The sequence below is a fragment of the Coenobita brevimanus genome, chromosome 108 (assembly GCF_032717465.1).
Source record: "Coenobita brevimanus isolate Jiangsu-jjx chromosome 108, ASM3271746v2, whole genome shotgun sequence".
NCBI lineage: Eukaryota > Metazoa > Arthropoda > Malacostraca > Decapoda > Coenobitidae > Coenobita > Coenobita brevimanus.
In genome coordinates this window covers 9697379-9714410 of record NC_137061.1, presented here as the reverse complement: position 1 = coordinate 9714410, position 17032 = coordinate 9697379, and the positions used below count along the sequence as shown (strand labels likewise).

The 17032-nt window shown below is 41.2% G+C and overlaps 1 protein-coding gene across 1 annotated transcript in view; it reads right to left on the bottom strand.

Moving 5' to 3' along the window:
• Nucleotides 1-9368: 9368 nt before the first annotated feature.
• LOC145416966 (glutamate receptor U1-like) overlaps nt 9369-17032 on the bottom strand; it is a 58820-nt gene continuing 51156 nt past the window's right edge. The window contains exons 15-17 of the mRNA XM_080285813.1: nt 15317-15434; nt 14746-14860; nt 9369-9706 (exon numbers count right to left, since the gene is read on the bottom strand). Of these exons, the coding sequence (XP_080141939.1) occupies nt 9369-9706; nt 14746-14860; nt 15317-15434 (571 nt within the window). The remainder of the gene's footprint in view (nt 9707-14745; nt 14861-15316; nt 15435-17032) is intronic.

The window sequence follows — 17032 nt, the reverse complement described above, 5'->3', positions numbered from 1 at the left end:
AGTACATACCATACACCATACACACCTTGCTCACCGTTCAAAAGCACCATACACACCATACTCACCATTCACCATACACCATACAGCATGTAATCTACAATTTGTTACCATTCACCGTACACTAAGTAACGTACATGATACAGTGTACAACATGCATTATACACAATACAGTATACTATACACAATACACTATACACCGAACACTATACGAGCACATATACACTACACCGCACATTCTGGATTACTCGTACATTCACAATAAACTACATACACCACACCAGCAATAAACACTATTTTTTTTTTTTATAGATAATGAATGGAGGAAGGAAAAACAAAGGGGAAAAAAAAAAAGTCCATGTGCCTAAAGGCATCCTCCATTCATAAAATATTTATAACAACTGGATCTGAATTGAAGTGGATTAAATGTTTGTGGGAAACAACTCCCAGGAAGTGAATTCCAGAGTAGTAGTAGTTCTAGGGATAAATGAATTTTGATATGCATAGGTTCTGCATTGCGGGGTAGAGAGTGTGAATTCATGGGCGCTCCCAGCTGCCCGAGTATTTCGGGAGAAAATGTGAAGGGGAGGAACAACTGAAGCCAGTTCGTCTGAACACTTACGGTAAAAATATCACTAAAATAATGCTAAAGAAGTAACATCTCTGCGTACTGATAATGGAGGAAGGTCTTGCGTGATGGCAGGATTATTGATTAATCTAATGGCTTTATTACGAATTTTGTCCGACTGCCTCAGTGCAACCGCTCCACATCCACTCCACAGTGGTGAATAGTATTCGATCTGAGAACGCACATGACTTTTGTATATTGTGGCCATCTGCTCGTCAGTGAAGAACTCACGAACTCTGTACATAAGTCCCAATTATTTGAAAGCATTTTTAGCAAGGGATTTAACATAAGTTATTCAGCTTAGGTAAGGGTTTAGAGTAACACCTAGGATATCAATTGTAGTGGATATGGGAATATTGACATAATTTAAAATTATGTGAGAGTCTGAGGGATTCTTTCTGTTGGAGAAATTAATGTATTTAGTTTTCTGAGCGTATGAGACCAGATTTGTTTGTCCCCATTGATTAATTTTAGAAAGGTCCTGGTTCAGAGAAATTGCTGTGTTTATTTGGGAATTTATAAGATCAAATTGTGTAAAGGAGGTACTGAATGTGAAAGAACTATGAAGTGTCGAGTCATCAGCATAAGAGAGTATTGGGTTGTGAGTGACAGATAGGAGGTCATTTATATGAATGAGAAAGAGGGTTGGCGCCAAAACTGATCCCTTAGGTAGGCCAGCATTTATGGAATGAAAGTGGGAATAAATACCATCTACCATGACCCGTATTTTTCTATTATGAAGGTAAGAAGAAATTAGAGGAACCAGTGATGCAAGGCCATAGTGTGATATCTTAGACAATAAGGCCTGGTGCCATACTCTGTCAAATGCTTTTGATATATCTAGTGCTACTGTGTGTATTTCACCGTGTTGGTCTATTGTTTTGTTAATCTGATGGGTAAGAAGGCAACGAATGTCTACAGTTGAACGTTCTTGTCTAAATCCATACTGCCGATCATTGATTAATTTAATGATTTCTAGATGCTTGACTATGTGTTTGTTAATTAGCGTCTCAAAAACTTTGCCGAGAATGGAAGTTATTGCAACTGGTCTATAGTTTGATGAATCAGAAGTTGCCCCTTTTTTAGGAACAGGATGGATATTTGCTTCTTTCCAAGAGGCTGGAAAACTTGATGTACGGATGCATAAGCGTAAAAATTTTGCCAATACAGGAGCCAACACTATACACTACGTACACTACACAATCTACACTATAAAATTATATTATATACAAAAGGAAATATATTAGAGAAAAATAAAAAAATTGCAGATAAACACGACAGCTAAATCCTGGTTACGAGATCCGCTAAAGGAGTTTCGACCTTCTCTTAACTTACGAGGTTCAGTAACGAGCAAGTCTGGCCACGCTCGTTTTAGATCGATTGGAAAGACATTACGATTTCCGTGCTAGACTAGACTTACGAGATCCGCTGGTAGATACGGGCTTGCATATCCTTAGGATTATCCGGTCCGGGGGAGATTGAAACCATGTGGTCAAAAGGCATTAAGATTAATTTAATCAGTTTTCAACTTCTTTGTCTTTTACTTTTTCGCAGTCGTCATCGTCTTCATTATCGTCATCGTTTTTGCTATCGTCATCGTTTTCAATATCGTCCTCGTCCTCACCATCGTCAATGACATCGTCATAGAAATCGTCTTCATCATCGTCATCATCACCAACTTCGTCATTGTCTTCGTCGTCGTCGTCTTCGCCATCGGCGCCTTCAAAATAGTCGTCATCGTCGTCGTCGTCGACTTTATCATCGCCTTCTTCATGATCATGATCATCATCTGTTTCTTCTTCTACTTAAACACATAATTTCCCATCAAGGTTAGAGTGTATCTAAGCCAACATGATAGAATTCACAGTTACCATTTGGCGACCGTTCCCATAATGGTCAATTTCTGATCTATACTTGCTAACGTCGGATATGTGTAAGCCGACCGCAACAATACATAGATGCATGCGAGCCACGCCATCAAAAGTAGTAGTGACAGCAGAAACAGAGGAATGAGACTTAGCTGGGCAGTATCTTAAAAAGGAATGAATGTGGAAGCAGTCTTAAGTCTGGTTGCATCTGACTGGGTCACAGACTACCAAGAGTGTAACATTATACGACAAAAACTGAACGCCAGACAATAAGAAAATATCGTAATACACCATAAATATTAACGAGGCGTCAACTTAGTACTCATTTTGTACTACTGTGTAAAGTATTACGGTTTACTGTACTATACTGTACTGTACTTCTCATTTCAACGACCCTACTTTTAGTCTGTTGGGTTATAAGGTATAATGAATTGCGTCTTTTGTTGGTTTGAGGCTACGTGAGAGTTGCAACACCTGGCCCTACCTTCACATATCAAGTGTTGCAGTTGAAATTATGTAATGTTCTAAGCGCCGTGTGTGTGTGTGTGTGTGTGTGTGTGTGTGTGTGTGTGTGTGTGTGTGTGTGTGTGTGTGTGTGTGTGTGTGTGTGTGTGTGTGTGTGTGTGTGTGCTTTAACTCCTCCTAGGCTATTTGATGGACCTAACTAAAACTTCCCAGGTGCGTTCGTCGGGCTTCTGGGCAGGTTTTCCATTATATACAATTTTCCTACTATGATATTTTGGGGCGTCAGCCTCTCTAGTCTAATCAGAAATTCTCAGAAATAATAAAAGAAGGGCTGATATGGCTTTGATATCTTAGTATATGTTGTACAACGAACTCTCATCAGCAATGCGATATTTGGGGAGCGTGACCCCCACAATGGCACATCCCCAAAATAAAAACGATAAAACGTAAGGAAAACTGAGCAGATGGATATTGACGAAACTTCTCAGGTCAGTTCGTCTGGTTGTTTGATAATGTCCTCCACTACATTTAATTTTTGCACCATTATTTTTTGAGGGGTCAACCCCCCTCCAAAACTTAGGACACAAAACAGGAGGAGGAAAGATGTGGCTTTGATATCTTGGTACATGTTGTGCAACAGACTCTTATATACTAATGCGAGATTTGGGAAGTGTGCCTCTACCCCTAACCCCAGTGGTTCTTGAGGGGTCAGCCCCTGTCTCAAAAATAAAAACGATCAGAAAAATGAAAAATATTTGGATAAAACTTCTCACATGAGTTTATCTGGTTAATCCAAAGGTCTTCCACCATATACAGTTTTCCAACCCTGACTTTTAGGGTGACCAGCCCCCATCACTAAATTTAAAAAATTCTCAGAGATAGTGAAAGAAGGGCAGATATGACATTGATGTCTTAGTACATGTTGTGCAATGGACTGTCATCCGTAATGCGATATTTGGGGAGCGTAACCCCTCAGTGATTCCTGGAGGGGTCAGCTCTCCTCAAAATAATATGATCGGAAATAAGGGGACAGTGAGTACATCCATATCAACAAAATCGGGAGACATATCGCTGGATTCGGTATGCAGTTTCCTTGGTTTCTCTGAATGCACAGGAAGAAACAACATCTACTTTATTGCAATCACTCGGCATTTACGATGGAGGACGGCAGTTTTAGGTTTGGTCAAGACAAAGTGAAAAGAGTATTGTAGCACCATCTCTTATATTCTCATTTCATGTCTCATCTTTTCAGCCTGCAGTCCACTGGGTTAGGGGAGTCTATGGTTCAGTGGTAGCATATTCACCTCGCATCGGATCGCATAATTCCAAAGTTTCTTACTATATGGCACCGTAAGAAATTTCAGCGCTTACACTGTCTCTGATTACGTTAGGAAAATAAAAGCTGGGTTCTTCATGGGCATCCTAAACAAATCATAGACATGGAATTGTGCTAAAAAATAGTATGTACAGCACATCTCGTGAAGATAACTCGAAAATTTCACACTGTGGCAATACATTAGCGACGGCACCTTCCAGCACCCACCCTATTACCTGGTCTTTTGTACAATATTTGTTATGCCAGTTGTTCACTGATCATTCGGCTTTATGTACACACACACACACACATTATATATATATATATATATATATATATATATATATATATATATATATATATATATATGTGTGTGTGTGTGGGTGTACACACACACACACATACACACAGGAATCGAACCTGGGTCTCCTAGATAGGAGTAACACACTGCTATCACTACGCCTTGGCGTGATAATAGCTAAGCCGCCCGAATTTTATAAAGAACCAGGTATATCCAGTATGGAAGGGTATGTTTCAACCGGGTTCGATCCCGACTAAAGCGTTAAAAAAAAAATTCCACATGTGTCAACACGTGTAATGTGTGTTTCTCCAACATATTTATCTGTTTATATTCTAGGGGAGGAATGGACCACAATAAAAAATCATCTGCATTCATGTGCCATCATGCAGTCGACAGATATTAATACCATATTATCTTCTATGGGGAACATCTTTTGAAACAACCAATACCCAAGCAGTTTATATTTCAGCAAATATAGGATGTTGAGACTTTTTTATTTTTATTTTTCAATTTTGTTATGAGATGCGCTTCATGTACGACCGGCCCACAAAGGATAAAGGAAACCACCCCTTCTCTTCAGTCATATTATTAATGCATATATTACACTGCACTGTCAGGCCAGTCAGATTCCGAGGCGTATTCACAAACACACCTACTACCAACTCACTCACCTAACATACATTTTGATCTGCAGGAAGTTCGAGACAAATGAAAGGTATCTGCTCTCCCTTTGTCGTCCTTCCCCTTCCCCCCCAAAAAAAAAAAAGATTTTCCTCTCGTAATGACACCCGCGCTTGCAAAGTGAAAGTGGACTTTATGTTTTGCTTGACATGTGTGTGTTCATCTTTCAGCCTCTCTGTCTTAGTGAACAAAATAACTGGGAAAGTTTTCATCTGATGTTTACTAAACTTGGTAGGAGGGTTGAGGGTCAGGCATGGGCTTGACCTATTGTCTTGAGAATAACAGGTCAATGATGAAGGTAACATGGCAAGGTGAACTTCAACAGGTTTTATTCAATATAGACGAAGCTTGGTAAACAGGCTCAATGTAAGGCTAGGATGAAGGGATTCGATTTTGAGAACTAACAGTCAAAGGTAGATGTCAAAGGACTGAGCCAAAAAACAAGGATATGGGGCAAGGTAACTCAGTCAGCTTTGATCTGAATTAGACCAAACTTCGTGGAAGGTTTAAGGGTTTGGCAAAGATGAAGTAAATCGATTCTGAGAGCAGTCAAGCTAAGGCTGGGGCCACAGGGCAAAGAAAACTGCCCACCAACTGATCGGTGCCGGGGCTGCATTCTCAGTGTGCTCCTGTTTTAGATTTTCTTTTTTTATAGAAGGAATAAGAGGCATGGGTTAGCCTACTGTGCACTCTTGTCCGTCCTTTAAAATACAAATTAGAATTGTGACAGGGAATCGATCATAGATGTGTTGGAGAATCTCACTCCCGGGCTGTATTCAAAATTAAACTTGCGATGTACTCCATGACGTAACTAGAGTGCGTTTATTACAGCATAACAAAGACCCCCCCCCCTCCTTCACCTCAGCTGATGTAAAGTGTAGCCAGACCAGAGGGTTGCATTGCTTAGTAACCAAGGAGACTCTTTCCAGCCTAAAAACCAAGCATCGAATTTCACAAAAGTGAGAGTTAGTAATCAAATTGTGAGGGTGGTTCAGTCCCGTCAGATGAAAACAAACCAATTTTAGGATTTGGTTTTGCACGAAGGTCAAGGCAATATCACAGCTGGACCGTAACAGACATGATTTAATTACGTTTTTCTTTTTATGTGTCTGATTCTGTGAGGTGGGGGGAGGGCAGTGAAATGGCAGGGGACAGGGCGACATGGAGACGATTATTTTTGTGGCCACCTCTTACGGGATTAAGGCGTCTGGCAATAGACAGATATATTCTGGACTTAAACTCGATTTGTAGTTTAGGTCTACCAGTTTCCCAACGTGCCACGCTCCTTCACATGTCACCGCTTGGGCGCTAATATCCACCGTTCATACCTAAACATGCCAATGGTATCTCATTCAGGGCTGGCTTGATGGTTTTGGAGGGGAAGTTTTTATGACGTGTCGCTGGTGTTTGCGAAGATTACAATTATTATTATTATTTTTTTTCACGTGACGGAACTGAGCCACTCCACAACTGGAATCCTATGTCGTGGTTGCATGAAATTCGATCAGTCTTAGTTATGGAGCAAGAATGAGTCGCCTTGGTTCCTAGTCATATCAGCCCTCTAACCTGACTACACTTGGCCATTTGCTGTGGTGAATGGGGTTAAGGATATATGCCAGGGTAGAGTAAACGTGGCAGGGTCTAGTAAAGCCGGCTTTAACGAAATTCAAATGATCAAACTCCATGATTTTTTGAATGACGAACATATGATAGTGGAAGATTCTGCGAACTTGTGCTATAATAATAATAATAATAATAATAATAATAATAATAATAATAATAATAATGATTCTATAGTACGTTCATCTTAACTTGGCGGGGAATTTCGTACTTTTCACTTTATCTCACGTAGTTCAGCTGCAGAAAAAAAAAAAAAAATGATACGGCTCAAATTGTGGTTCATGGCAATTCTTCGTGACGAGCATCAGATTCCAGATGGAGAGACTGCAATTTTAGGCCAAGTTAGAGTGAAAAGAGCACAGTTACGAGAGAGAAATGATCATAAGTTTATTGACGAATCTCAGCCCCGTCTTATTGCCATGTGTGCTATTCGTGTGAAATTATTGGTCCGTATTCTGATTGGCGTGGAAAGCTTCGTAACACTTCTTCCTCAGAGACTTAATAGGTGCTGTATTTCCTCCTCTTTTATTATTATTATTATTATTATTCTTTCTTCCAAATGCCCTTTCAGCATGGTGGCATTCCTTTATTTATTCATAAATTTGCTTCAAACTTGGCACAGTTGTTCCGTGGGTCAATAACTCCACACACTATTTTTTTTTCTTTTTTTATATATATATCGGCTTTTAAAGGGGATTCATGGGGTCAAACGTCAAACCATATTAACACACAAATATTGAGATCCGATGGTGTTGTATGTTCATTGATCATCATGGCCGTTTGACAGAAGCACATCAGTGTAGCATACTGTAGTTGTGTGGAAACCATCTTGCATTCCTTTGGCAATGTTGGTAGTGTTGTTTTGCCTCTTATACCTTCATATTCTTTCGGTGCTGGAGAGGGACGCCTGCATGTGGTGGCACCATTACGAGCTGCTCCACTGTCTGGTTATACAAGCGTCTCTTCAACTCCTTTACCGTCCCCTGAAATGAGGACTGCAGGGCGAAGGCAACTTTAGCCTGCAATTTACCGGGTTCACCTTCAGATGAGCCCGGGGTTGCGGTTACTATTATCAATTTCACCTTAACTAGCTGTCCCTAACTTTCTTTTTTTTTTTTTTTTTTTTTCAGCATATTGGCCTAGCTCTAGGGCAGGAAATGAGGGAATGCTACAGATCTATATCCCCTCCATAGCACATTTCCATGTCTCGTACTGTATTCTGGTGGTAATCTATTGTTACAACTCTGCATTGAAGGTGGTGAGATGACAATTTTAGGCCAATTTAGTTTGAAATGAATATAGAACTATTCATATCCACTTGTATTCCAATTATATCTCACTAACATCGATATACTTTGCCTCAATGACAAATATGAGGAGACAGAGGTGTTACGTGCTGAATACATCGCTGAGGAAGAGGTGCTACGAAATCTCGATAGCCACTTAAAACTAAACGCGTGAACTTATAGTAATTTATCTACTTGTACCCGGGCAAGGAAGACACTATCAGTCCTACGTAATTATACTCTGTGCCACAAAGCTTTTATTCTACCGCTAAAGTACTTTTTGCCACCTATGAGGCGCGTACCAATCACGCACTAGTTGCTGAAGCCAGAGAAGCACAGGGTAGTCCATACGTTACACATCACAGTTCTCACGTGGTGGTGGTTGAGAGGGCGCCTTCACATGGTGGCACTGATATAACTGGGAGACACCGCTGCACAGTTATACATATGTCCCAACCTCATTCCTGTCCCCAAAACTTTCGAAAGGAGGATGGCGGACTGCAAGAGGATAACTTCAACTCTCATTCCATCGGTTTTACGCACTAATGTTCCTGGGGCCACATCAACAACTTTCTCGTGTGTTGCAGGGACGGCTCGGCCAGTTTTACCAGTGTCTACCCTACGTCATTTTCTGCTTCCCATAAACCTTTTTTGTTCTTTATGCTGTGCGATTCTTTACGGCTTTTAATTACAAGGTTCATTAATAATTTCGTCAACCAGCCAAAATGTCTGCGTTCCTCGCCCCAGTACACTGAGCCGTCACCACAACACACAAGAGAGAAGGAAGTAATTTACGGACCACCCTGTGTTTTGGAGTGTGTGTTGATATATATATATATATATATATATATATATATATATATATAGAGAGAGAGAGAGAGAGAGAGAGAGAGAGAGAGAGAGAGAGAGACTAATAACAACCGCACTCTACTCGTTCTCATGCAAGGATGGCTTATAATTCATTCAGTTGAGGCGAGGCCTGTATTCTGGGTAGTATGGGAGATTTCGTAGCAACTCCCTATCAGTGATCTATTTCACCATATCCTAGCATTCCCTTGTATGTTATTTATGTCGTGTTATTATTGACATAATTTGCATTAACAACATACAATACTAAGGTGTGGAATACATCGCTTAGGAAAAGGTGTTACAAAATCTCTAAAGCCACCAAGAATACAAAGCCTTATCCTAACGCTACACCTGAGGCTTATTTATGTAGTGGTAAATCCAGGTTGGCCAACACGTCCATGTCCAGGACGGGGTTGATGGGTGGCCGCTGCGGTGTGGTGTTGGTGAAGGTGTGGCTGGATGGCTTGAAGGTTGGCCTCGGCTTGACGATGAACGTGTCCCACTGGCCCGGGGTGAAGCTGAGGGCGGGTGTGGGGGTGTAGTGGGGTGACTGTGGCCGGGTCAGCGGTGACAACGCTGAAGTCTGACCCAATGCCAAGTGCCGCAGTCGCCGGCTCAGCAGTTGCTGCTGCTTCAGCAGATGCCGTTGAGTGCGACGACGGCGGGACCTGGGCACTGTCTTGAATGTTGTAGACACTGGGGAAAATCATCATCATCGTCATCTCTCTATTGTTATTATCATCATCACTATCATCATCATTTCAACCTCTTTTTCTCATCTATGGATGGGGTGAGGCAGGCTCAAAAAATCAAGGAAAGAGAAAATACAGTAGAGGGATAACTAATAAACAGCATGTCCAATGGAATGGCAAGCAACGCCGTCGGTAAGTAAACGCTGCAGTCTAGATGGCATAGGAGTCTTTGTGGCAGCTCTTCCTTAGCGATGCATTTTACCTACTGTACCTTAATATCTGCTATTTATGTTATTCTGATGTCATGGTGTGCATCAACAACATACAAGTGATAATAAGGTGTAATGTGCAGAACAGATCGATGAAGAACTAGTGTTTCGAAATCTTCAGAAACTTACAGTAAGACCCTAAATCGTTGGTAATATTAGAGACTGTGCTAAAAGTTTATATCAATGAAAATCTTCGTGTTTTAACCAGTTAGTTGTAAAAAAAAAATTCCACTGGCGGAATACAAATGTATCCATCATTAATCAGCAATAGGCAGATGTGACGCTTGGCATTCACGTATGTGAGGAATAGCTGGGGGGGTTGAGTCGCTCTGACGTCACTGTACGAGATGTCGGCCAGGCTGATCCGTCGACATGAGTGCTGTCAAGTCCAGATGAAACTGATCTGGGACAAGAATACTGTTTTAATATTGATATACCGGCTACACCAGCAGGGATGCAAGGAGAAGTTTGAGGTGATGCCAGAGGGAGACCTCAGAAAGTTGTTATCGAGGAGTGGTCATCACAGACCAAGGTAGCTTCTCCAACACGTATTTGAGACTAACTCTTGGGGACAGTCTGGCTGTATGATATATTGTAATACGAGACTTGGAATCCACTCAATGGTTGTAATGGGATCCACTGCAGGTGTGTTGCGGCAACCATACCGTTTGTGTTGAATTCCGCCAGGTGACTCATAGGGGCATTTGTCTTATTGGTATAACAGGAAAAGTGTATGGTAGGATACTTATTGACAGAGTTAGAGAAAGAACAGAGAAATTAGTTGGAGAAGAACAGGGAGGCTTTAGGAAGGAATGAGGTTGTGTAGATCAGATATTCATTCTTAGATCTTTAGTGGAAAAGTTTCTAGAGAAGGGAAAGAAGTTGTATGCGGCTTTCATGGATTTGGAGAAAGCATATGACAGGGTGCATAGACAAGGATTGTGGAAAATATTAAGAATATATGGAGAAGATGGGAAGTTGTTGAATGCTGTGAAGAGTATGTATGATGGTGCGAAGGCTGCAGTGCGTGTGGATGGTGAACTAAGTGAATTTTTCTCTTTGAAGGTTGGGTTGAAACAGGGATGTGTCATGTCTCCATGGTTGTTCAATCTGTACATGGATGGGGTAATAAAAGAGGTACAAGGTAGGGTAGTGGATGTTGGAGTGGCCCTGGTGAGAGAGGATGGTGTTTGGAAACTCCCTGTGCTGTTGTTTGCAGATGATACTGTGTTGTTGAGTGAAGACGAAGGGGAGCTGCAAGGCTTGGTGGATGAGTTTGGGAGAGTTTGTAAGAAACGGAATCTAAATGTGAATGTAGGGAAGAGTAAAGTGATGGTCTTTGAGAGAGGTGAAGTCAGTGAATGTACAACGAGGTTGGATGGTGAGAAATTGGAAAATGTGAGTACGTTTAAGTACTTGAGTAGTGTGATGAGTAAGGATGGAGGTTTGGAGGGTGAAGTGCTTGAAAGGGCACAGCAGGGAAGAAAGGTTGCTGGTTCTTTGAAAGCAGTGATAAGAAACAGGGAAGTGAGCATGGAAGTGAAAAAGTTACTACATGACAGTATTGTAATACCAACTCTAACGTATGGAAGTGAAGCTTGGACATTGTTGGAAGGACACAAGTCAAGAGTGAGAGCAGTGGAAATGAGTTATTTAAGAGGAGCCTGTGGAGTCACATGGAGAGACAGGCTGACGAATGAGGATATAAAGGAGCGTTGTGGTGTGGGTGTGGATGTGATAGGAAGCGTTATGAGGAACACACTGAGGTGGTTTGGCCATGTGGAAAGGATGGAGGGTGAGAGACTGACGAAGAGAGTGTATGTGAGTGAGGTGGAGGGGGGAAGAGGGAGGGGGACGCCGAGTATGAGATGGAGGGATGGGGTGGAGAGGTATATGAGAGAGGGGGGTGTGAGTTGGGAGCAGGGTAGTGAAATGGCGGGGGACAGGGCGAGTTGGAGGCGATTTGTTTGTGGCCACCCCAAACGGGATTGAGGCGTCTGGCAACAGATAGACAGATAGATAGATAGACTCCGTGAAGTACATAACAAGTAATACAGACAAGAAACTGGTCCTCCAAATAACGAACCTGAAGTTTATAAATATGTGACTGAACTAAACAGCATCCCATGTGTCTGTTACTGGATATTTTTGTTCTGAGTATATCCTATTGGCTCCCAGAGCTCCTGGGCGAGGGATTGTGCTGGCAGGGCACTAAGCGTACCGCCCTCCGCGTATCGGCTATAGTCGCGAAGCTCGTAGGTCCCTACCCGGGGGTTCCCTACTTTATTAACCTTTGGAAATTCCCAAGTCCGTCCTATATTGAGGACACTGGGCTCAAATGGGACATATAGATTACTGACGGGTACAGAGTGGAAGGCACTTGTCAAGAAAAGGAAGAATCATCACGTTTTCTGTTTTGCTTGCAAGACCAAAGACAATATGCAGATAAATGCCTCAGATTCTCTAAAATACTGTTTGCTCTCATTGTAATGCAGACAGGTTGTTCTCTTAAAACCCTTTGGGATGATGGATCGCAGAGGTCGTAAAGAAACATGAGAAATAGTAGATTAAATCTTGACTTCAGTTAATCCTGAAATTCTGTTGTTTACTGAAGTTTCATCTCATGTCCACCAATATTAAATGAAATTGATGCAGGCCAAACTCAACCTAGCCACATGAAAAGTTAGATTTCTTTGTACAAATTTTAAAATCACTCAGCTAGTTTTGAACCAGTTATATTTATTAAATGCCATTTTGTTCAGAATTTTGTGTCCAGTTAGAAAACTGCTTCACTTATTTCAGAATTTCCAATTTATACTTATAGCTCCTACTGTATATACAGTACTGTACCTTGAACTTTGCAAGTTTTCAACATGTTGAATAAAAAACATTATGTGCGAATGATTGAGTGACTGAGGTTTCATTAATCTTTATGAAATTCTGAGTTACATGACACTCAAAGAAACAAAAATAAATCAAAAGTAAAAGGCGAAAAATGAGACCCATGGATAAGCAGGATGATGGTGCTTTTAGGAAATAATAATTACACGATATATCACATAAACAAAGCCCGGCCATCACTCAAAAAACCAAGATAGCCCCCATGCAGTGCTGGGATTATAGGTGGTGCTGTATTGTGACTGGGATGCATTTGAGGTGGCATAATAGGCTTCATAGCACCTCATCCTCAGCGATTCCTTTCCCACATTACACCTTAACATCCTCTTCAGTGCTGTTTATGTTTCTTTCATGTCAACATATTTTACATCAGGAATATACAAGAGGATATGAGATGTAATGTACAGAATAAGTTACTAAGGCAGAGATGTTACGATAAATCCACACACACTTAAGATACGACCAGTGGTTATTGAGCATGCGTGTTACGTTAGGCTACACCACCAGAGCAGTCTCGCAGTTCTTGACCTGTAGTGGTGAAACTACTACTCTGCCCAAACACACTATTCCCACATACACTACTCCCATCTACACCTACACCTACACTACTCCCACCTGTAGTATACTATCCGTGACCTTACCCGGTTGTCAGTCAGTGTCAGGCTCCTGAGGGAGGCTTGTCTGGAAAAAGCACAACCCATTAAAAGGGTCTGTGGTGGTGATGACACGAGAGTAGTGTGGTGTGGTGTGGTGTGGTGTGGTGTTGGCTCCCCTCCCCTTACCATATCCTCACCACCTCACACTCCGTCAGGTCTCACAGATGGAACGATTAATAGCATTGTGTTTTTTTTATTATTAAGAGTAATCTCAGAGCTACAAATAATGCACCAGGACTTATGTGTTCTTTGTGTGTTTTGGTTCGGCTTTGAATTATAAATGCCGCATACACACAAAGTATACAGTATATATATAATACACACACACACACACACACACACACACACACACACACACACACACACACACACACACACACACACACACACATATCTATCTATCTATCTATATTTGTCTTTGCTGAAAGGAGAGATGAGAATTCTCCCATGTCTCAGGCTCTCCCGCCCAGAAAACTGATCTTTTGACCGATATGAGGTAAAATGCAAGTCCTTATTATTTGACGGTCATTTAGGGAAAGTCTGTGCTTATTGGTTATGGTCAGCCTGCATCCCACATTGCAAAGTGCAGTTAGCAATGATGGAGAGAAGTCACACAGGTTGCAGCATCACGTCCTTCAGAAATATCATAAAAAATTTGGAGTTTGCTTTCTACTTCATGATTTAAAGTTGAAGCACACGATCCTTAGTTATGAGAACAGAATCACCGTAAGTAATTTTGTGCATGTCAACCTAGTAACAGAATCATCGTAAGAAATTTTGTGCATGTCGACTTAAGTAACAGAATCACTGTAGGTAATTTTATGCATGTCAAGCCAAGTAACAGAATCACCGTTAGTAATTTTGTGAATGTCAAGCCAAGTAACAGAATCACCGTAAGTAATTTTGTACACGTCAGCCTAAGTAAGAGAATCACCGTAAGTAATTCTGTGCATGTCGGCCCAAGTAACAATCACCATAAGTAATTTTGTGCACACACCCAGTAACAGAATCACCGTAAGTAATTTTGTGCACACACCCAGTAACAGAATCACCGTAAGTAATTTTGTGCACACACCCAGTAACAGAATCACCGTAAGTAATTTTGTGCACACACCCAGTAACAGAATCACCGTAAGTAATTTTGTGCACACACCCAGTAACAGAATCACCGTAAGTAATTTCGTGCGTGTCAACCCAAGTGAGAGGGAGACATAACTCACCATGAGCGAAGAGGTGTGGGTAGCGTTTGTATATGAACCTCTCCCCCAGGTACACCACCAGGGCCAGACACAGACCCACGCCGAAGATGAAGAAGTGGCCGGAGAAATTCTTGACCTGCGGAAGATGAATTCAGAAAATATCTTAGCCAGTTCCTACGACAAAGAAGTCTCCATTGTTGATATTTAAAGCACGCACACAAAGTAATTATTTGTTTCACATTTCCCACCTGTTTTCATGTCTCAAGGTCTACTTCCTTCCTTAACCGTAGCAGTAACTTAGGCATGTATTCTAAGTGGCGTAGAAGGCTTCGCAGTACTTCTACCTTTGCGATTTATTTTGCATCTTACACGTTAACAGTCTCTTGTATGCTCTTTATATGGTTTTAATATCGACACAGTTTGCATCAATAACATACAAGGGGATACGGAGGCGTTATGTGCAGAATACATCGCAAAGGAAATGGTGATACGAATTTTCCACAACGACATTCAACACGGCCCTCATTGTCAACAAGCCAGTCTCATAAACAACTTAAGGATAAGGTAAAAAAAAAAAATGTTAATATGGTACCTGTAGTGCCTTAGGACCCGAGGCACCTCCCTGGCTTGAGGCGGTACATTCGTTGGGGCGTGGCCAGTACTGCAGCCGCCAGATGGTAAACAAACCTGACTGGGCCATGCGCAGAATTCTGTAAGGGGAAGACGGATACAATACAGCCTGACGATACAGTATTATTACGATTTTTTAAAAGCAAATAAATCCGACAAGGACTACTGCAGAATTCTGTAAGGGGAGGACGAATGCAACGCGGCCTGACAACACAGTATTATAAGGATTTTGATAAGTAACCAAATCCGACTGGGACATGTGCAGAGTTCTGTTAGGAGAGGACATATGTAATACGGCCTAAAAACACAGTAATATTAGAAACTGACTGGGACATGCATAAAACTTTGTAGGGGGAAGAGGAGTGTAACTGGGGCTGGTATAACACGAGGGACTGACACACACATTTATGGTCAATTCCCAGTCATAACTTAGATCGTTCCTGCATGAAAAACTAGAGACATGGGGAGATTATGAACTCTCCTCTTCGATATTTCATTTAACTTGGCAGATATGTTCGTTTTTCTACAGCTTATTTGGCGTAGCTTCATGGCAGAATAAGACAATACTACAGCTTTGGATCCTTTCAGTAAAATTTCTTCATGACTGCATCATATTGTAGTGCTAATCTCTTGTTACAGCCCATAACTGAAGATGGAAGGTTGGCAATTTTATGCCTAGTTGAAGTGAACAGAGTATTGTTTTTCCAGAAGAATACAGATACAACCTGCGAAAATTTTCCTTTTCGTAACATTGTCACGAATCAATTCGCGACATTTCCTTTTTGTGAGAAGCCACGAACTATTAGTGGAAAACTCACTGTGTATCGCTCAGTTAACCGTTTCTCTCTCCATTCCGGGGTATACTTTTCAAATAATTCGTCACCGTTTTCAAAAAGTGACCGATTTAATGCACGTCACTAAGTGCGCTACTGAGCGATACAATTATTTCTTTATCGTTTGCCTCTGCTTCATTCAACCGTTAGCCACGCCTTCTTCCGGTGGCCTGTGCGTACTGCTTATGCATTATTTGAATTCAGTTTAGTGTTTGCTGTGACGGAGACAGGACCTGTGCAGCAGTGCGAGAGGTCAGCTAGTACCCAAACTCCACTTACAGTTTCTCCAAGCTCCCACCTTTAGTTCTCCAGCTTTGGGTGATACACCGCATTCATTGACTAGTATTTCCTTTGTGTATTTTGTAGTCTTAAGAGTTTAGTTAAGGTGTTTTTCCTAGGCGTAAGTATTTAGCTTCTGTGTGAGTGAGCGAGTGCGTCTCATTTAATTTGATTTGAAATGTAATGTTAAATTTGTTTTTGTAATTAATAAATTTAACAGTTCTATTTCTTGAGCTTAATGTAGAGTAAAAATCTTGTTTCATTTCTCCATAATTAAGCTTATTTTCCATATAGCTCCTAGCTTGCATAAACGTTTGCTTTCATAACTGGTACTTAGACCAGTCTTGTTGTATTAACTTAAAATCCGTTGTGCCAGGAGTTAATGCATCAGCAAGAACCTGATGTTATTATTATTAGTATTAGTTATTTATTGTCAGGGGTGATGTAACTTTCTCCAGAGGCTAACAGTACAGTAATTCAGCAATTGTGAGTAATTAGTCTCTGCTGTGTACTGTTGAGAAAGTTTATAAATTCTCGTTCTTAGAGAATCGTGCACAAGCCAGCGT